The sequence below is a fragment of the Chlorocebus sabaeus genome, chromosome 17 (genome assembly GCF_047675955.1).
Source record: "Chlorocebus sabaeus isolate Y175 chromosome 17, mChlSab1.0.hap1, whole genome shotgun sequence".
NCBI classification, from domain to species: domain Eukaryota; kingdom Metazoa; phylum Chordata; class Mammalia; order Primates; family Cercopithecidae; genus Chlorocebus; species Chlorocebus sabaeus.
This window is the reverse complement of record NC_132920.1, coordinates 59,676,825-59,698,511: the sequence shown is the minus strand read 5'-3', so window position 1 is coordinate 59,698,511 and position 21,687 is coordinate 59,676,825. Positions and strand designations below refer to the sequence as shown.

The 21,687-nt window shown below is 37.5% G+C and overlaps 1 protein-coding gene across 19 annotated transcripts in view; it reads left to right on the top strand.

Annotated features, from left to right (window-relative positions):
• Positions 1–21,687, top strand: part of DST (dystonin) — a 486,601-nt gene that overhangs the window by 208,338 nt on the left and 256,576 nt on the right. For all 19 annotated transcript variants that reach the window (XM_073006092.1, XM_073006096.1, XM_073006083.1 and 16 more), the window contains one exon: positions 1,593–1,654. In XM_073006092.1, the coding sequence (XP_072862193.1) occupies positions 1,593–1,654 (62 nt within the window). The remainder of the gene's footprint in view (positions 1–1,592; positions 1,655–21,687) is intronic.

Below are 21,687 nucleotides of genomic sequence, written 5' to 3'. Positions count from 1 at the left end.
ACTGTCTGCTTTTGCCCACTTATGCTTTATGGTGTTAATCTTTTTCTTTCTTATTGCTGGGTTTTTTGTAATAATATGAGTAACATTTGTCTCATATTGTGTATATTTTCCCCAGTTGATATATTTCTGTTTATATCCAAATTATTCTAGAGAACATAAATATTTTTAATAAATAGGACAAACATTTTCAAAGAAACTCTAGTTATATTACAATAGAGGAGGTATTGAGGAGAAAAAGAGATTGAAGAATGAGGAGACAAAGAGATGAAGAAAGAGACTGAGACATATCTTACCCCCAGGGAAAGGATGGAGAACATCTGAATTGTGGTAGAAGAGGAAAGAAGACCACCAGGGAAGGAGAAAGAGGTAGCGCTGGAGGCCGAAAGGACAGAAGAAGGAAATAAGAAAGTAAGGAATTGCTGTCTAGAGGTAGGGAGGAGGAAGATAGTATAATATAGTTTTGAATGCTAGCTCTAGGTGTTAGATGATTCTCATTCTCCTTTGAAATAATAGCTTGAGGGACCACAGCATTCCAATTGCTCTTTTTCCTTAAATCAGAAGAAAACTTTTCTCACTCTTCTTTGCACTGTCTGTAGGAACCAGGGCAGGATCACTTTCCACAGTGAAGATCTAGTTGGGGCATTTCTTTATTATACAGTTCAACACAGAACTCTAGGAAAGAAATAGCATAGGCTGGGTGTGGTCGCTCACGTCTGTAATCCCAGCACTTTGGAAGGCCAAGGTGGGCGGATCACCTGAGGTCAGGAGTTCGAGACCAGCCTGGCCAACATGGTGAAACCCTGTCTCTAATAAAAATACAAAAAAAAAAAAAAAAAAAAAAAAAAGAAGAAAAAAATTAGTTGGGCATGGTGGTGCATACCTGTAGTCCCTGCTACTGGGGGGACTGATCCCGGAAGGCAGAGGTGGAGGTTGCGGTGAGCTGAGATCACACCACTGCACTCCAGCCTGGCTGACAGAGTGAGATTCTGTATCAAAAAAAAAAAAAAAAAAAAGTATAGTGATTCCACTGAATAATTAAGCATAATAATTAATATTCAGCCAGAGTCGACGTCAAGCCAAAAAGTCTCAATTTAGGCCTTGCCTTTTGTCAAGACTTTAAACTATTTGCTGGGTAATCATGAACAAGTCTTTTATCCTTGTTAAGTCTTGGTTTCTTATTCTACAAAATGGGAGTAACACTACCTACCTTCCCTCTTACGGCTGTGAAGAGCAAATGGGACATACATATGGTAAAGTGCTTTGGGAAATTCAGTGCAAGGACAAGGCTGAGGTTAGACAACTTCGTGGTGGTGGTTGTGGTAGTGATGAAGGGTTATGGGACAGAGGGGCAGAGGGCATTTGTTTAATGGAGGAATATTGGTAAATGCAGTATTGGGAAGAGACCAATCTGACAAGCAGATCTTTAAACACTTTCTTACAGAGAGCCTGAAGTTTCCAAAATTTAACAAGAAACTTTGAATACACTGAACCATATCTTTTAAATATCTCATTTTTGTTTATATCCATGACCACAAGGTCATCTATTCATAGATTTTACCAACTTTATCTTTATATATATTTTTTTCTTCCAGATGAACGGGACAAAGTTCAGAAGAAAACGTTTACAAAATGGATAAATCAGCATCTCATGAAGGTCAGTTTTTATTTCATTCACTTCCTGGAATTGTTTTGAATATTTCAGTTTATTTTGCAGTAATGGATTATATAGTTCTGAAGCACAGCTTTTGAAAATCATTTTGAAAGTTTAAATTCTAGAGAATTTTGCATGCATTTTAGGCATCTATAATTATTTGGTTTGTGAACGGTGGGTAATGATGGAGGTGGAAAGATAAGTACCCAGTGATTACAGTGCATTCTGTAACATTAGTAAAATGTGTTATTGGAATCTATAAAATCTCAACAGTTTCACAAGTCTGTACATATTTATGTGTTAGTGCATGGAAAACCTACATTTCTTAGTAAGATTTTTTCTCTCTCTCAAGATTCAAACCAAGTTCTGGCATCAGATTTATGTGGATGGCAGAAGGTTAGATGGGAATAAAGATATTGTAGAGACAGAAGTCTAGACTAATTTTATTCTTATACTTAATTTAATCCAGTAATTGGTGCTTATGTTTAACTTTCTCTATGAAGCAGTTAATGGTTGTGGTTCTTAAATTTTTACTTGTGTACCATGGGTAATTTTGAGAATATAAACTATCCAGAAAATAGATAGACACAAAATTTGCATATAATTTCATGGAGTTACTGGACCCCATTGAAGCCCTTCTGTAATACTGTGTAAGGAACCCTTAGAATTTCACAATAAACTATTGGTCACTTTCCCCTTTCTCCCACCTTTTATGGAGAGCCCTAAAGTTGAAATAGGTCATGTTTCTATTTGGAGTTTTCTCGCATAGAAACATTATTTTAAATATTTAAGCTAGCCAACAAATCTTATTTAAACTATCATGTAGCTTAAGAGTGGTACCAGTAATGTAAATAGCATCTAATCATCTTCTGTAGAAGTGATTTTTATTTCAGGGGCATGTCAGAATTACCTTAGAGATGTGTCAGTCCTGTCTCTCTCACCACTTGACAGAACCTTTTTCTCAAATTCTGATAATATCCCTCAGGGAGGGCACATCACCCACTCTCTGGCTGAGAATCACAAGTGATAAAAGGTTGAGACCCTCTGCTTTGTGAAGAAATATATTGTGAATTCTGATGTTGCATGTGGCAGTTCATCTGTCCTCTCCCAAGCTTTTCTTTCATTCTGCACATACTGTACGGGAGAGGATCTCTTCCTTACAGGCTAGGACACCTCTGTAAAGTTTGGGGTGTGGACCTTTGGAGCTGAAGACTCCATTGGGATTTTCCTATCCCTGAGGTGGCTTTAAGGGAAGCAAGCTCTTTGAAGAGGCGCCCCCTTGGCTGCTGCTGGCCTAAGCAGTCTTTGTAGCTATGGAGATCTAGGGGTGGGCATATGTAGGGAAGCAAAGAGGGTTGCTTCATATTTTCTGTAGCTACTGCGGTTCCAGATTGGTAATCAAGTCACAGATGCTGACAGTGGACACCAGAGAAAAGTAGAAGCACAAATGAAATGGCTTATGGGAACCATAACTCTGGCACTAGACATATTTATTGGGGACCTACTGTGTGCCAAGCATGTTGGACTTGGCCTTTCATTTTATGAATGGTTCTTAAATTAGATGATTTAGTATAAAGAGACTGCTTTTGCTAAAAGCGTCAAAATACTAGTTGAGCTGTTTGAGGACAGAGGCTGTATTACTTATTCCGAGGGCCCATCATAGTGCCTGGCAAGAATATTCTCACCATGTTTAATACACGTTGCATACATTAAATTGTTGAGTCCTTCCAGCAGCCCTTCGAGGTGGCTTAATGTAGTGATTACACATGCGTAGTCTTTAAAGTCAGACAGTAAGTGATCAAATCTTGACTTTCCTGGAATATGTACCTTTTTTGTTTTGGCAAAATGGCCTCCTAGATAGATCTCCAAGATAATAAGACTTAATTCTGCTGTAACATACTAAGAATTGGGAAAATAAGTATTTTAGTCACAGTAGCCAATAGATAGATATATGCCAGTCTAACTGCTTAGGGTTGTAATCAAGTCAGTTTGTTTCCTGAAGTCTATTATGGGTCAGAATTTAAAATTAGCTTTTATTAGATGGGTCAGAATTTAAAATTAGCTCTTATTAGATAAGGAGCCACTTTAGGGAGGGGGAAAGCTGGACAATATGGTCTTGGCTAACTCACGCTGCCAGTTAGGTGCTTAAGTTCTTGTTCTGTTTTATTTTAGTGTCAGCTCAGTGTGGACTTTTAATCCTGAGTTGTGCACTAAAATTTCTAATAGAGAATGCAAGTGTGTCAGAACATAGCTTCTTATCTTGCTTTTTTTTTTTTTTTTATGTCTAGAAGTTATAGCATTAACCTCAAGTGAAGAAAAATGACTAAATACCCCAAAACATTTTGGGGTACCAGGCTGCTAAGGTTCATGTTATTATTCGTTAATCAGAAAAAATTCAGTCTTCATGGGATTTTTTCTATGCTGGACCTAAAATTGGTGAAAGGAACGTTGCACTAGGCAGTCAGCCTCATTTTGTCTGACTTAGAGGATTGTTGAACACGTTTGTTTGGGTGGCCATTTGGTCATAATGCAGGTAGTGGGACATATAAAGTAAATATATGAATGTTGGATAAAACATCTTAATATTAGGAAAATATTTCTTCTGTATTGGTTTTCTTATATTCTTTACTTGGAATGTTGAATATATTCAGGGTGAAACAGGGAAAGGTGAGCAGTAGGTCCTATATCTTTCTTGGGGCCTACCATATTCCTTTGCAATTAATGACAAATGTGTTATTTGAAGAGCTTTTAATAAAATGGGATCGTGTTATATGCATGTTAAGGGAAAGGATGATCATGAAAAAATGAGTTGATAAAATAAAAGACGAGGAGTAAGGAGAGAAGAAATGGGAGTAGGATCATTCAGATAAAAATATTTCTATGTGTATTTTTTGTTTTGCCTTTTTTAACTGTAGGCATAAGTAGTCTTTAAATCATGAGGCAGAGAAGGGAGAGAAAGGGAGAATTGGAGATGCACATTGGATGGCCCTCAAGGAGCCCTGTACCTGGGTCTGGAGACCCTTCGTTCTTGTCTTTGGCTTTGTGTTCTGTAATAAGTTGCCTGGAGTGCTGACTTAGGCTAGGGATGTGTTCCCTATTTTTTAAATAATTCTTAAAAGTTTTGTCTTTTCTGAATTTTTATCTTGTTAATTTTAATTTAATATTATTCACTTATTTCCCCCTGCCCTTTTCACCCTTGTCATGACTCCAAGAACTATTCTTGTTTGTTCTGTTCCTTTGGACAGTGAGGTGCTTGAGGGGTTAGTCTCCAGACAGGACTTTCTGGATTTTTGTTTTTTTCATTTTTGTAAAAGGTATATTGTGTTAACTTTGAACAAATTATCTTTGAAAGGAAAACGTCTTTTGCAAGGTTATCAGTCTGTGACATGTACACCAAACAGAGGTGCAGAAAAAGCCTCCCCTTTGAGGTCAGGTAAACGGGGATGTGTGCAGGCTTTGTAATTCATTACTTGTGTGAACTTAATCTCTTTATGCCCTCATCTGTAAAATGGTGGTAACGCCAGCTTGGTGTGAGGATTTAAATGAGATAGTCTAACTAAGCATACAGCATAGCGCTTGGCATATTGTTAGGCACTCTATAAATGGGAGCTTATGGTGTAGAAGGGTGGGTTGACTTGGATGGTGTCAAAATTGTGAAGTTAAGTGTAACTTGCTTTTGGTGCCTATCTACTTCCCTTATCTGTGTCTCTTTTTATTACATTGAGTACTTTTCCTTTTAGTTTATTCATTTTAGAAAAAGCTACAATTTGGGGTTTAGAATCTTTTTGAGGAGGTTGATAGGTGTGTTGCCTCTTTATCTTAGAGTCCTGCTGGGACACTGAATGGCTTACCTGTGGTAATCCTGTTAGCTGCGCTCTCTTTGCCCCCTGCCTACCCCTCCACAGATTTTTAAAGGTTTATTTGGGGGCCTGGAGTCCTTTTTAAAATCTCCTTTTCTTCTTCTCCTGCACATTCTTCTCACAGAAAGGGAGTCAATGAACACTCATCATACTTCTGAAAGGTTGGCAGCTTTTGGACCTCAAAGTTAATTTTACTTAGAGTCACACTTGGATGGCATCTTCCAAATCTTCTGGTTCAGTTCCCTCATTTAAAAATAGGTTAAACTTGCCACACAGCTACTACTGGTAGAGCTGCACTAGAAGTCGTGAAATGAGAATATGAATTCGAATGAGATGCTGTGTCCAGTGTTTGACTTCTTTGAGCACTGCAATAGGTCACAGATCCCAGCAGGTCCCCGTTGGATGTCGAGTTGCGTTTACTTTTCTTACCGTCTAGTTTCAACTATTTGCTAGTTTTTGTGACTTGAGTAGTTGTGATAGCTATAAAAAAGCATATACACAGTGCTCAGGGTTGATACTGGCATGGTCAATTTTTAAAACTATATAACTGGCAAAAGTAAACATTGTGGAACTTTTAAATGATTGCGTAAGTTACTGTTACATTTATATGCATAAATATTTTCTTCTTAAAATATTTGGTGAGGATTTTTTTGCTCTTTGATATAGCTTCTTTTACTGTTTTTTTTTTTTTTTTGCTTATTTCAAAAGCATTCTTATTAAAAGGAAAAAAGTCAAAATTATAAATGTTTTTGGAAAATCAGTTAGAAACACAAAAGCATTTATTAGAAAAAGTTTTCCTGAAAACTCTGGCACAAAAGCTGAAAAACAACCTATGATGTACCAAAATTACCGATACTTGAAAAAAAGCCATAACTGGGGGATATTCCTTTTCAACCAAATGGCTGTTTAGCCCAAATGGTCGTGATGATCAAATTGCTTTTAACCGAGTGTATGCCACTCTATAGTTTCAAACCATGGTCTCATTTATGTTTAAGCTTTGCATGTGTTGCTTCCTTAGAAGAGGGTCCCTTTGGATCTCCACTTTTATCTGGCTGATTAGTGAAGAATTAACTAGCACTTGTGAACTAGCACCCATTAAAATTAGGAACATGGAACCTGATTAAAAGTTTCAAGATTTTTATTTCCTTGATTTAAAAGTCCTTGTTTATCCAGAAAAAGCAATCTCTAAAAATATTGTTGTTTAAAAAGTTAAGTATTTGATTTGTGACATCATTTGTTTTATTATATCATTTAAAATATCTAGATAGGGTAACAATTAATGTCAAATATTAAAGCAACTTTATAAGAAAACAAAATTTTCGTGATTATTAAATTCTTTCTAAGCCCAAACTATTTATTACAGCACTGTTATAACTGCAAGAGGTTGGAAATGACCTACATATTCATCAATAAGAGATTGGTAAAAATAATTATGATACATCCAAACAGCGAAATACAACATTAGAAAGAATCGGGATCATTAGGCCAGAAAATGAAATGAAACACTTCAATCTCTTATTAATGGTTTTGCTGAGTCGGAAGAGGTAAAACCATCTCTATTTGCAGATGATAGCATCTTGTTTAAAGAAAGTCCCAAGGAAACCACCATAATAACGACCAGAATGAATAAATGAGTTCAGTAAGGTTGAAGCATACAATATCAATATTTAACAAACTATTGTGTTTCTATACACTTGCAAAGAACAATCCAAAAATGAAATTAAGAAAACAGTTCTGGGCCCGGCACAGTGGTGCATACCTGTAGTCCTAGTTACTTGGAAGACTGAAGTGGGAGAGTCTCTTGAGTCCAGTCTGGGTAACATGGTGTGACCCTATTTCTTAATCTTTTGATTATCAAGGGAAATTCAGGATCAGGTCAGAGAACATTTTTCACTCAACAGTCCAGCAGATGACACTAAACTCTGTATAGTCTCAGCGGATGACGCCAAGCCCTCAGCCTGGCCTTCAACCACTGCTGCTCCATCTGGCTTTCCCACTCACATCCTGGTGCCCTGCACACCCCAGCCCTGGGCCAAGGCTGCTTGGGGGTGGGCCCTGAGAACTTTTAAAATGTAACCTTTTCTTCAGAAAAAAATTAATATGGCCTTATTTTGTATTTTTCAGAGCTAAAATTACATTTGTTTAAAGCAAATCGGCGAATTAATTAAAACTTGTATTTGTTGGTGAGCAGACATCTGTGGCTTTTTTCCAGATGTATTTAAATTTTAGTGTTCCAGTGGTTCAGTTGTGTGACTAAGCCTACCCTTGAAACTGATTGTTCTGCTAAGAATGTTTTCTTTTTGATTCATAATTCTTCAGAATACTTTTAAGAATAAAGTGCGGTTAACACACAGATCATTTACCTTGCAAATCATGGTTTCTAGATAAATTACTGGTGTCAGGAACATTTATGTATTATTCTTTAGCATAATTTAAACTGCAGAACTAGAGTAAGAGCTGGTTGTTATTGGAAATACCTGTGTCTTCAGTTCGCTAAATTTTACCTGGAGAATTGTTCCAAAATATAAAATTGATGACATTCTTTTGTCATTTACAGCATTTATTTCTGCCTATTCTACCTATGAAACTAGGTACTCCCTCTTTATATTAGAGAGTTTTATATAACTACTTGTTGTTACTCATCTCGTGCACTTTGCTGTCTAGAAATTCATAGGACAACAATATGAGAAATGACACCTACGAGTTAAGTACTGATTTAGCTTTTGCTTTTCTCAGGGAGTGGGGTGGGGGACAGAGAAAGAAGGAAGGACTTTATTTTCTGAAGCACATTAACAGCTATCGTTGGAAGATTCTCTTTAATCACTTACTTGGACCTGGAATGAGAGACTTTGTTTAGGAGGAGTAATTTAAGGGGGTGAATGATTTTTAGGGGAAGGTTGGAGTCCAGAGAAGTCTATATAATGTGGTTTCCTTGTATAGGATCCATCTAATTGGCAATTTATGGTGGAAATATATTCTTCAATCCTGATCAGCTATATTGTAAATTTATTCCTTCACATTTGTGAGAGGCTATTTGGTCTAAATATTGTTTCTTTTTGTAAACTTTAATTTATTGACACATAAATGCATTTGGAGAGGAAGAGGCCCTGGATGCCATTGTTGGACACACCCTGTTTGTGAGTCATCTACTTGGTTACTACATGGGAGACACCCAACTATCACAGATTTTATCACTCTTCCATCATGACTTTGGAAAGCTTAATTTACTCATGGCACAGATATTACTTCATGACTCCACCAAATCAATCACACTATTCTTTATTCTCTGATTTGGTGGCGGGAAGAAAATATAAATCCTCAAGCTGAGAACACAGTGGTATCATTTAGAGAATAGAAAAAAAAACTCTGTTTCCTCTGTGGTTTTGACCATTGCAAAGTTATCAAATTTTACATAACGAGAAAATTTTACATCTGTGGACTCAGATGAAATAGGGGAATTTTTTTTTTTTTTTTTGAGACAGAGTTTTGCTCTTGTTGCCCAGGCTGGAGTGCTATGGTGCGATCTCGGCTCACCGCAATCTCTGCCTCCCGGGTTCAAGCGATTCTCCTGCCTCAGCCTCTTGAGTAGCTGGGATTACAGGCATGCGCCACCATGCCAACTAATTTTGTGCTTTTAATAGAGATGGGGTTTCTTCATGTTGATCAGGCTGATCTCGAACTCCTAACCTCAGGTGGTCTGCCCACCCCAGCCTCCCAAAGAGCTGGGATTGCAGGCGTGAGCCACCGCGCCCAGCCAAAATAGGGGAATTTTCAAAGCATTAACTTTATAAAGGACTAATGAAAAATACTGCTTAGTAGAGTGTATTGCTTTGGGTTCTTAAAACCTACAAATAAGACTTTTTTTCCCAGACCTTAGATTTATGTTAGTAGGTCCTAAACTGTAGCCTTGTCAAACTCACTTGGAGGGCTTGTTAAGATTGCTGGGCCCCATCCCAGGAGCTTCTGATTCACTAGGTCTGGGGTGGCCTGAAAACTGGCATTTCTAACAAATTTCAGGAATTTGTTTTTCTAACAAAATGCTGATGCTATTGACCTGGGGCTATATTTTGAGAATCCTGTCATAGATAAATGGATATAAACATATAAATAACCATGTCTTTCATTTAGCATAACCAGTAAGTATTCTAATATAGTGTAGAGACTGATAGTAGCTATCTTTCATTGATCCCCTACTGTATGCTCAGTACTTTACAATACAGCTAATGTTGTTTTAGAACTAACCAGGATCTGTCACTCTCATGTCTTAATATGTTTAATTTTCCCAGCAATCCTGTGGACAGGTCCTGATTATTGTTACCCCTGTGTGACTGATGATGAAACTGATACCCAGATTCCATAATTTCCCAAGGGCATACAGCTAGTAATGCTTAAGGCTGCTATGGAAAATAAGGCTGAGATTACCTAACTTCCTGTAGACTACACAGAAGTCTAAGAAGAAAGTTAAAATTATACCTCACTCTCCCTGACTCCACATTCTTTGCTCTTTCTGTTATACTGAATTCTTCAGAATAATTTTTAGTTGAGTGATGAAAGATAAAAAAGGCCGAAGCTGAACTTGACATTTGGACATTGGTCTGATTCCTTTACAAATAGGACTTCACATTTAAGTTATGTCTGTTATACTGTAAGAGATAACAGTGTATGTAGTTAAGGAAGAGTTGGTTTTTGGAGAAATGTCTGATTAACACCCCAAAGTGTAGAATTTAGGAGCAAATCTTGCAAATTAGGTTTTTATAAATGTGAAAAAATAGTTGACATCTTCAAGATTATAAGAAATATATGGAAGAGTATGAAAGATTCTTTTTTAGATAAGTAGCAGATTGGGATTAAGAAATTATGAATTTTTTTGCTGTCATGAAGAATAATGATTTATTGGTGATAAATTCCTTAATCAATTAAAAAAAAGTCCAGAATAATGTGGCAGGACTAGCCTCAGACGAAACTCCTCAGACACCGAGTTAAAGAAGTGGTTTATTCGACCAGGAGCATCGGCAAGATTCCTGTCTCAAGAGCCGAGCTCCCCGAATGAGCAATTCCTGTCCCTTTTAAGGGCTCACAACTCTAAGGGGGTCTGTGTGACAGGATCGTGATTGATTTGAGCAAGCAGGGGGTACGTGACTGGGGGCTGCATGCACTGGTAATCAGAACGAAACTGAACAGGACAGGGATTTTTACAGTGCCTTTCCATAGGATGTCTGGAATCTATAGCTAACATAACCAGTTAGGTCAGGGGTCAGATCTTTAACTACCAGGCTTAGGTCAGGCTGGCTCAGGCCTGGTTTTGGGTCTGGTTCCTTGGTTTCGGGTCTGGTTCCTAGGCGCTGGGCTACCTACCTTTAGTTTTGCTTCTCTTTCTTTTTCTGAGTATAAAACAATGTAAAACAATATGAGAGGGTCTGTCTCTCTTCTCTCAGTAACACTGTGCTTACTTTCAATAGACCTGTATGTTGTACTTCTAGTATAACCAGGGCTGTATTTGAAATACAGTTTGAGAAGTTCCCTGTTTTTATATAGCTTGCCATTTGTTGGAGATATTAAATATATATGTGTGAAACTATTAAACAGTCATGTACAGCAGCATATGATAAAGTGCCAGAATGAGTAGACAAACAGTAAGGGTTTTACGAGGTTAGAGCCTGCAGACTTGGGGTGACTTTGAGTAGTATGAGTCTGTGCCAGGGCAGGGAGTTTGACTTAAGCTAGGTGCAGAGGAGGGTGGGGGTCACAGGGAGGCTGGTGTGCTGGACTGCTAAGGCTTGCTAGAAGGCAATCAGGTTGGACAGAAAAAGATGAAGCCAGATAAGAAACAGATATGATTGGTTAGCCAAGGAGACTGTTGGAAGTTTTGAGAACAAGAGTGACATGCTGGCATTTTAGGAAGAATCCTACATTTCATACACAGGCATTAGGGAACTAAACTGTATCGTGAATTCCATGACATGTCTGTCTTCATGGACATGGGAGCTCAGTAAATCCTCGCTGGATGAGAAATCTGTAGGGAGGTGACTACTAGCTTAGCCCAGGGGACTCTCTCTTGTTCTTCCCTCTGCTTTGTAGCAGACACTTGGATGAAGTCAGGGAAGGCACACTTAATCAGTTTTACAGACAGGAACAATACCCTTTGTAATAGATGAATGAAATATATCCTCGAAGTAATATTGAAAGTTTGACCTCTGGTCTCATCAAAAGGACAACATTTAACAATGAAAAATGTGAAGTTCTGCTCAAAGGTTGAAATATCCACCTGTAGGTGCAGAAGGGCTGTCATAGCAGTAATCCATGTGATAAGACTAGGGGTTTGTTGACCTCAGATTTACAACAGTGGTGCTGCTGAATGCTGTCTTAGGCTATCTTAAAAGAGCTGAAGGTGCATAGCCTTTTTGTCCTCTTCCCTGGGGAGGCCACAACCAAACTGTTTTGTACAGTTCATGACAATGCGTTTTAAGAGAAAGTGTCTACAAGGAGGCATCTATGATGATGAGGAAGGATGGAAGCACTTGGAGAAGTGGTCTTGAGAAGAGGGGATTAAGGGGAAGGGTGATCAGAATGCTTTCAGATATTGACTGGGCAGTCATGTAAGAAAGGGTGCAGTGTTCAACTTATTTAATCCTAGGAGGATATTACTGGATAGTTTCAGGAATGAAGATTTAAGATCAGTGTAAAAAATACCTTGATACATCCTCAGTGCCCAGTAAGTGTTTTTTGATCTAAAGGTATACAGTTGGGCCTCCATATACTGGAGGATTCACTTGTGAAGATTCAACCAACTATGAATCTAAAATATCAGAAATAAAAAATAACAAAATTTAAAAAAATACAAATAACCAATACAGAATAACAACTGTTTTTATGACATTTACATTGTATGAGATATTACAGGGAATCTAGAAATGATTTAAAGTATCCAGGAGGGTATATGTAGGTTATATGTAATTATGATGCCATTTTATATTAAGGACTTGAGCATCTGTGGATTTTTATATCCTTGGGGGGTCCTGGAACCAGTTCCCCACAGTTACTGAGGGACAATGTTAGTATTAGTTTCCTATGACTGCTGTGACAAATTACACAGACTTGTAATCTTTTTCAAATCAGATAACATTCATAGTTTCCAGGGATTAGGACTTGATATGTTTGGGGCTGCCATTCAGCCTACTACATGTATGAATAGTTACAACTCCCTGATATAAAACCCTCACTGATAGCTTCATGGGACAGAGCACTCCCTAGTTATCATGGAATTTCCACCAAAATCATGTGGGCCTTGAGTTATAACCTATCAGAAATGGAAAAGAATTGGTTGGTGTATTGTTAGGAAGGTGAACTTGGTGGTGTCTGATACGCTTTCCAAGAGCAAGATTATATAATCACATGACAATTTTGGATGAGAAGATATGTGAAAGACTACTAAGTAGGGATGGACCAGAGATTTATTTTTGTATTTTAAACTATTTTTTTGGAAAGATTTTAAACTTTAAAAAGTTGCAAAAATAAAGTAGTACAAGGAACACTGATATACTCTTTACCCAGATTGAGCTCTTGTTAATGTTTTACCTGGTTTGCTTTATTTTTCTCCCTTCCCCAACTGTGTGTGTATGTGTGTGTGTGTGTGTGTACTTTTTATCTGAACCATTTGAGGGTAAGTTATATATACTATGAGCCTTTACCTCTAAATACTTAAGTATGTATTTCCTAAGAATAGGGTTATTCTGTTTTGGACCACACAGTTAGCAACTTCATTAATTTAAATTGGTATAATATTTTAATGTCTGTATTTCAGTCTTGTGTGTTGATCTTTTTCATCATCCTCTCTTCCCCGAGGGCAAGGACCAACTCAGGGTCAGGTATTGCATTTAAGTGTCATGTCTCTTTAACCTGCTTTATTTATTTAATTAATTAATGTTTTTTTTTTTTTTGAGACAGAGTCTTGCTCTGTCATCTGTCCTGGAGTGCGGTGGCATGATCTCGGCTCACTGCAGCCTCTCCTTCCTGGATTCAGGGGATTCTTGTGCCTCAGCCTCCTGAGCAGCTGGGATTACAGGCATGAGCCACCATTTCCAGCTAAGTTTTTGTGTTTTTTAATAGAGACGAGGTTTCAATATGTTGGCCAAACTGGTCTTCAACTCCTGTTCTCAAATGATCCTCCTGCCTTGGTCTCCTTAAATGTTGGGATTATAGATGTGAGCCGCCATGCCCTGCCAGCCTGCTTTAATTGGAAATAGTTTCTATAGCCTTTTTGGAGACTTTTATGAAATGGACATTTTTGAAGAGTATAGAACAAGAACTTATTTATACAGAATGGAAAAATGGATTAATAGCAAAATATCTTTTGAACCTAAAGTTATTTCATGACAAGAAGACAAACTTTTTCTTTTTTCTTATGAGGGTCATTTAAGCAATTATAAGTCATTTTAGTGTTTGTTGATAACATTGCGAACTCTCTTTTCAAATTAAGAACGCCAAAATTTTATTCAGTAATTCCCTCAAATAACTTTAGTTCTATCTTGTGGTCAATTTATAGTTTTTCTTCTTCTTGACTTTCTTATTCCTTATTATCATTATTACTACCACCACTATCAATACCATTTATTGAGTGCTTATTATGTGCTTGGCCCTGCACTAGATACATTACATACATTTTCTGATTTAATCCTTATTTTATCAGTGAGAAAACTGAGGCTCAGGGGGGATAAGTTATCTGCCCAACATGAAGTAGCTAAAATGTTGGCAGAGCTGAGATTTAGTCCTTCGTCCTTCCTGGCTCCACAGAACTACATCATGCCATTGCATTATGCCACAATAGAAAGACACAGAATCTTGAATCATGAAGAAGAAATGGAGACAGAGGTGTAGAAAGAAAGCAATATGCTAGGGCACATGGCCTTTTGCTCTACTCTAATTTCTTTCAGCATTCCCTCATATACTCTATCTTGGCTGGTATGCCCCGGCCTTGTTATGTAGCTATAAATTTCTATTTGCATTCTTCTTCAGTAGACACACTATGCAAGAGTTTAGAGATACAGATAAAAGTATACGAAGAAGCCAAGCAGAATTCCTGAAGGTCATTGTTTTAGCTGGAAAAGGGTAATTTCTAAGGCGTTTTCAAAGGAGAAAAAAAATTTCACTTTGTTCAGTGGTGCCAACATATTCTAAATTGTGTACAGATCTTCACTTCGGAAGTGTATGTGTTCTGTGAACCCTGAAAATCTGAGACAGGTCTCAGTTAATTTAGAATGTTTATTTTTCCAAGGTTGAGGACGTGTGCCCACGACATAGCCTCAGGAGGCCCTGAAGACATATGCCCAAGGTGTTTGGGGCATGGCTTGGTTTTATGCATTTTAGGGAGACATGAGACATCAATCAATATGTGTAAGATGTACTTTGGTTCAGTCCAGAAAGGTGGGACAACTCAAAGTGGGGAGGTAGCTTCCAGGTCACAGGTAGATAAGAGACAAATGATTGCATTCTTTTGAGTTCTGATTAGCCTTTCCAAAGGAGGCAATGAGATATGCATTCATCTCATTGAGATGAGGGTGACTTTGAATAGAATGGGAGGCAGGTTTGCCCTAAGCAGTTCCTAACTTTTCCCTTTAGCTTAGTGATTTTGGGGCCCCAAGATTTATTTTCCTTTTACAGTTCTGTAGTAGGAGGATTAAAGCCCTAGACTTGGTTTGTTGTTCAAAACTAGACTTTAAGCTGCATGAGGACAGGGTTAGGTCTGTTAAAAGAAACAACGCATCTGCGGCCTCTAGCATATTGTCTGATACACTGCTGTTTTCCTCAGACCGTACTAAGGAATTTGATGTGTAATGAATGAATATGAAACTAAATAAAGCTTCTTTTCCCACTAGTATAATATATTACTTCTATGATGGAGAAGTGAAAGGCTTGCTTTGGTAGGCGTGAGATAAACGTTAGTCTGCAGGAAAAGAAAAATAAACTTATGGTGACTTTCTTCTTATAAAGCTGAAAAGGTCTATTTAATTATAGGTATAGAAACTGAGTCCCCAAGTCCAACAGGTTGACCAGTGGGGTCCAGGTTAGGTTTCATTTTTCTGACTGCTTTCTATGTTCTGTCCACTGGATAAACCAGTTTCTCCATTTATAGCTAGGTAGTAGGAAGTTTACTCATATTCATAGGTGAGATTAATGTATTTGTCCAAAGTTACTAATTGACTTTGCTGTTCTTAACCACCGTTGTCTTATTGTAGATGTAGCCAGGTTTCTTTGAAGGTCTAATATATTCTTTTCCATAGAATCAAATAGAAAACCCCATTTCCAGGCTCTAGTGAAGGTTTACCATATTGCAAACCTGAGGGAGACTTCAGAGACTAGTTTTAGTCTGACGGAGGGACTGACAGAGGAAGACAAGTAGCAAAGGAAATGAAGCCTGTAATCAGAGAAGTAGAAGGCCATTCCTTCCAGGGAAGGAATTGGACTTGCTGAGGAGTTTGGAAACTGAGTCATGTGATCCTAATACAATATAGAAGAAATCACTGTGTTGTGAAAATTTAAAAGAGGGCTGACTTCAAAAGGAAGCTGTTAAAGCTGGAAAGGCTATTGCATACTTCTAAAAGTATTGGAATTCATACCTGACTGGATGGCACAGTGTTGTTGATGTATAGTGTTAATATATTCTGACACCGTTGTTTGCTTAAATACATTTTTATCAAAAAATTTCAAGTACTCTTGTTTGTGATTAAAGAAACTCTCTTGGAAAATCCACTAGGTTTAAAATTTAAGGAACCCATGGCATTCATTAATATGTCAGTTTTTGCTGCTACATGTGTATAGAGTTCTTAATATATGAATGGGAGCTTACATAAGTCATTTTTAGAGGACTGAAATTGCATTTCCCTAAATGGGTGAAACTTGTTACAATATAGAACAAGAACTGGTCTTGTTCTCAGGCTAGCCCTCTAGATCTTATTTAATGCATATCCTATCTTACAGATGTTAAATGCTCAAGAAGCCATATACTAGAGAAGAAAGAGTGGTTTTCTCCTCTCATTCCCAAATAGATTTAAATTTCAAAGTACCTAACTCCTTTTCTTTGTCCATTCTTTAGAAGCACCCTCTTCTACCCAGGGGCCCAGTGCATGTGTGTGTCTTCCTGAGGCACTCTCTTTTCCAGAGTGTTCATGTTTCATCTTGGACTCCTAGAACAGCTGGTTTCAGCTAGGATCATGAAGAAAGACTGATGGGAACCTCATTCACTGTAGTCTGTGAATGATAGAGCACATTAGCTATCCCACTGGAAAATAAATCTCCAGTGGAATGTCAAATAGATTCAGGAAGAAAAGTCAGCTATGCATAGGAAGGTCAACAGGGTAGTAAGCTAGTCATACCTGGAGTCTGCCTCAGTGATTAGTTATTCTAAGATATTCCTACTTTTTGCAACATCTTCTCTCATTGTACTTTGGGACCCAGGGTAGGTGGCACAGTGTGGTGGCTAAGAGCACCACAGGCTCTGGACTGAGCTGCTTAGACTCATCTCTCCTTAACTATTTTCTAGTGGTATGACTTTGAACCTTTCTAGGCCTTAGTTTTCTCATTTGTAAAACAGATAAGAATAGTGCCCTCTTACTGGGGTTATATTACATGAAATAATGTACATACAGTTTTGAACACAGTGCGTGTGTGTGTGTGTGTGTGTGTGTAAAACAGACTATTATGTATCTTTATATCTGTAGACCCTTAAGATTGTCAAAAAGCTTCAGATTTGTCCCCCTGTCTTCTCTAACAGTGGCTTGTGGTCCTGATTGTTTTTTTATGTATTTGAGTCATAACGTTGCCTGTATATTGAAAAGGGAAGAATGCCTGCAATATGCAGCCATAGCGGTTTTATAATAGTATTACACTGATGAATGCCAGTTAAACAGTGAGCTCTAAATAAGGAATGTGTTTTCTGTGGTCTGGCCAAGAACCACTCTAACACCAGTTTTTCCCTCTTGCATGGATATGACAGTGTGAGGTGAGATGCTGTGAGTGCATGGCAGACAATTTTTTGGATTATTTGTGAGCCATTCATATCACTAGTTGGGTTGAGCGGAGATTAGATAATTTGCAGAGAAGTAGCCCAGTAGAGTCACAGCCACAACATAGCATTTCAACCACCTGCCTGAGCAGAGATTCTAGCACTTAGGTTTTCTACAACAGCATTAGCAGTCTTCTAGTGTTATTACTAATTTTTTTAAAGCAACAAATTCAACACTTGGAATCTCCAAATACCAATTCTACTTACTGAATTCTTGGAGAATAGTGTAAAAATTTCTTATCTTAGATTTAAGTACAGTTACACCAGAAGGACATAGCATCAGTATCCACGCATATTCTAAAAGTAGAAATGATTCCTATAGAGCTATTGTCCGAGTTAATGAATTTTAATATTATCCTTTCTTTTACCTCACAGTTTGTTATTATTCCCAAATGTCTTAAACGTCTAACTTTAATTTTATGTTAACTTAAAAAAAGAAACACACTTATGGACACTTTGATTGTACTGAGCAGTATATACAATAGAGCAGTTTTAACATGTCTTCCAGGTTGCTAAATAGAATTCAAATTTAATTTCTGATTAATACTTTCTTGCTGAATTTTAAAATTAATTTTCTAGTGTTGACAAGAGTAAATAAAAACATGTTTCTTGGAAGAGAAACAGCAGTTTTCAAATCAGGTTCCCAGGAACACCAGTGTTGTGGGATATCCTGGGTTCGGGGAGCAGGGGAGGAAGGTTCCATTTGCCAAAGAGTTTGGAAAGTAGCATTTTCTGGTTGAAGAGATTTATGATACACATTAGCATATTAAAAAGCGAAAAATCCTGTGGGAGAGAACGCTGTTTAATCCGGTGTTTCCTAATTCATTTGGTCTTGGAATATTTTGTCAAAGAGTATCTATTAACCTCCGTTTGAGAAATCCTGCAGTAGAGTTTTAAAGTGAGTGCTTCAAGCAAATTTAATTAATTTTGTATTAATTTGAGTTACAGATCTGGATGGGGCCTAGTTAATGTGGTGGTCATTGCAGAAATGTTTTCTCACAGCCCTTCTTTTTAAATTTTTTTTTGAGACGGAGTTTTGCTTTTGTTGCCCAGGCTGGAGTGCAATGGTGCGATCTTGGCTCACCATAACCTCCGCCTCCTGGGGTCAAGTGATTCTCCTGCCTCAGCCTCTGGAGTAGCTGGGATTACAGGCATGCACCACCACACCCGGCTAGTTTTGTATTTTTAGTAGAGACAGCATTTCACTATGTTGTTCAGGCTGGTCTGGAACTCCTGACCTCAGGTGGTCTGCCCTCCTCAGCCTCCCAAAGTGCTGGGATTACAGGCGTAAGCCACTGCACCCAGCCCTCACAGCCCTTCTTGTAAGTCAATTATTTTCTAATTTATGGATGACTTACCCTTTTGGTTCTCTTGAATTATAACTGAGCTGTTTCTTTAATTGTCTAAAATTCTCATACCCTAACTTCCACCTGCTTATCTTGGGCCAGCCCTCCAGAATGATAGAAGATGTATAAGGCAGCTCTTGAATACTTGAAGAAACTATTTTGTCCTCCTTCACCGTGTTTTTCTTTTAACTTGTCAACCAGATAGTTCCATTTCCTTTATTTTATTCTCATGTGATAAGATTTTCTGTCATACATTTCTTTTTCTAACATATTCTCTTTCAGTTTTTATATTGGAAAGTATTAAGGCTATTGAGATGAAGATAGAAAATGAGTTGAAGGAAGGTCTATCATGTAATCAGAGCTATACATTGCCAGAGCATGCACAGAAGTTATCTATGTTATGATCTCAACTATGTTTATATTATCTTCTACCTTTCACGTCCCTACCTTTGTACATGTTCAGCTGTTTACCTATTTACTTACCTTTACAGTCACTTTTTGTTTCTACAATGTAGGATAATATCTTAGTCTTAACTACTTTAAAGTTTTTCTAAAAAGAACATGTACTACTTTTAGGCCATGTGCGGCAGCTCACGCCTGTAATCCCAGCACTTTGGGAGGCTGAGGCAGGTGGATCATGAGGTCAGGAGATCGAGACCAGCCTGACCAACATGGTGAAACCCCGTCTCTACTAGAAATACAAAAATTGGCTAGATGTGGTGGTGTGCACCTGTAATCCCAACTACTTAGGAGGCTGAGGCAGGAGAATTGCTTGAACCCGGGAGGTGGAGGTTGTGGTGAGCCGAGATCGCACCACTGCACTCCAGCCTGGGTGAAAGAGTGATATTTGTCTCAAAATAAATAAATAAATAAAAATAAATAAAAAAACATGTACTACTTTTATTATCAAAAAAGAACAAGGTAATGTTACTTTGTAAAAACTTAGTCGTTCCCACTCTTAATTTGCCAGGGCAAGGCAATTGGATAATTCATCTCCTTTAAAGGAGTTAAGGGCTGATAATGACTAATGTTCTAATTCCTCCTAAGTGTATTTCCATTCTAACCAAGGAGCCTTTGGACAGGGGTCTACAAACTATGGCCTGTGAGCCAAATCCAGCCATGGCCTTTTTTTTTTGGTACTATCTTTGAGCTAAGAATATGTTTTACATTTTTAAATAATTGAAAACAAAAGAAGAATATTTTGTACCACATGAAAATTGTATGAAATCTAAAATTCATTGTTCATAAATAAAATTGTATTGAACCCAGCCACACTCATTCATTTATGTGTGGTTACATACTATATGGCCCTCAAAGCCAAAAATACTGTCTGGCCCTGTATTGAAAAAGTTTGCAGACCTCTGGCTTAGGGTGAGGTTTTGTATAAATTTAAGGGAAAGTTTTGTGTATATTCACTTGAATAGTGAAGACAGGATGGCCTTCTGTATTTTCCCTGAATCCGTTTATGAAGGTGGCTTTCCTTTCCTGTATGTAAATCCAGCTGTGGTTCTATGAATGTGATTTTCTACCATAACTGCTTTTCTGAATGAGCTTTCCTCTTTGATTTATTTAACAAAATGGTATTTGAAGAGGCCAGTTCAGTATATTGCTTTACTACTTAGGCAGAATTTTATTTCTGTGATAATTCTCTTTGAGGAAAGATGTGGTCATGAGTGATGATCTCATTGCAAATGTGACTTTCAAATAACAGTTCAGTTACGCGTGTGTCAAGGTTAAAGCCTATGCTAATTTAAAACTGAGGAAATGTTTTCTTTATCACTCAAATTAATCTGTTTCCTAACTAGACCGCTTGGTAACCTTTTGCACATGACTTTCCATTTGCTTCTTGCCCTCTTAATATATAACCCCCCGCTTTGGTCTAGGTTAAGGGTTTTATAGTGGTTGACACTGACAGATTTTCCTTATTTATTAATATTATGATCAGTCCTTTCACTTATTTATTTATAATCTTTGGGACTATTTTTCAATAAATACAAATTACACATCCCTTTAAGTGTATTTCAGTTGTATGTACTGACCCATATTAGAATAGTCTAACGTTCTGCCTTACATTCTGGGAACCATTATTAATTCTTGTTGAATTTTGACAGATACAAACATTTTTCATGTGTGAACACAGTTGCCACTCCATTTTTTCAAAGGAAGTGTGATTAAAATATTTTTTTAAATCTCAGCTTTATTGAGATAATTTACGTATTATAAAATTCATTTAAGTGTTTAATTGAACAATTTTTAGTGAACTTATACAGTTGTGCAACTATTACCATAACCTAATTTTAGAACATTTTCCTCACCCCAAAAAGAAATCTTGAACCCATTTTTCCTGTTTCTCCCCTGCCCCCAGCCGCAGACAACCCCTGATAAAGTTTCCATATCAATGGATTTGTCTTTTCTGGATATTTCACATAAACAGAATCATATATGTTGTTTTCTGTCTGGTTTTTTTTAGTTAGCATAATATTTTTGAGGTTCATCCATGTTGTGGTATGTATCTTCCTTCATTCCCTTTTATTGTCAAGTAGTATTCCATTCTATAGATCACATTTTATGTGTCCACCTAACAGTTGATGGACATCTGGGTTTTTTCCCACTTTTTGACTCTTGTGAACAATGCTGCTATAAACATAAATATGCAAGACTTTGTGTAGACACATGTTTTTATTTCTTTTGCATGTTTCCCTAGAAGTAGAATTGTTGGGTCATATGGTAGATCTAGTTTAGCATTTCAAGAAACCTCCAAACTATTTTCCA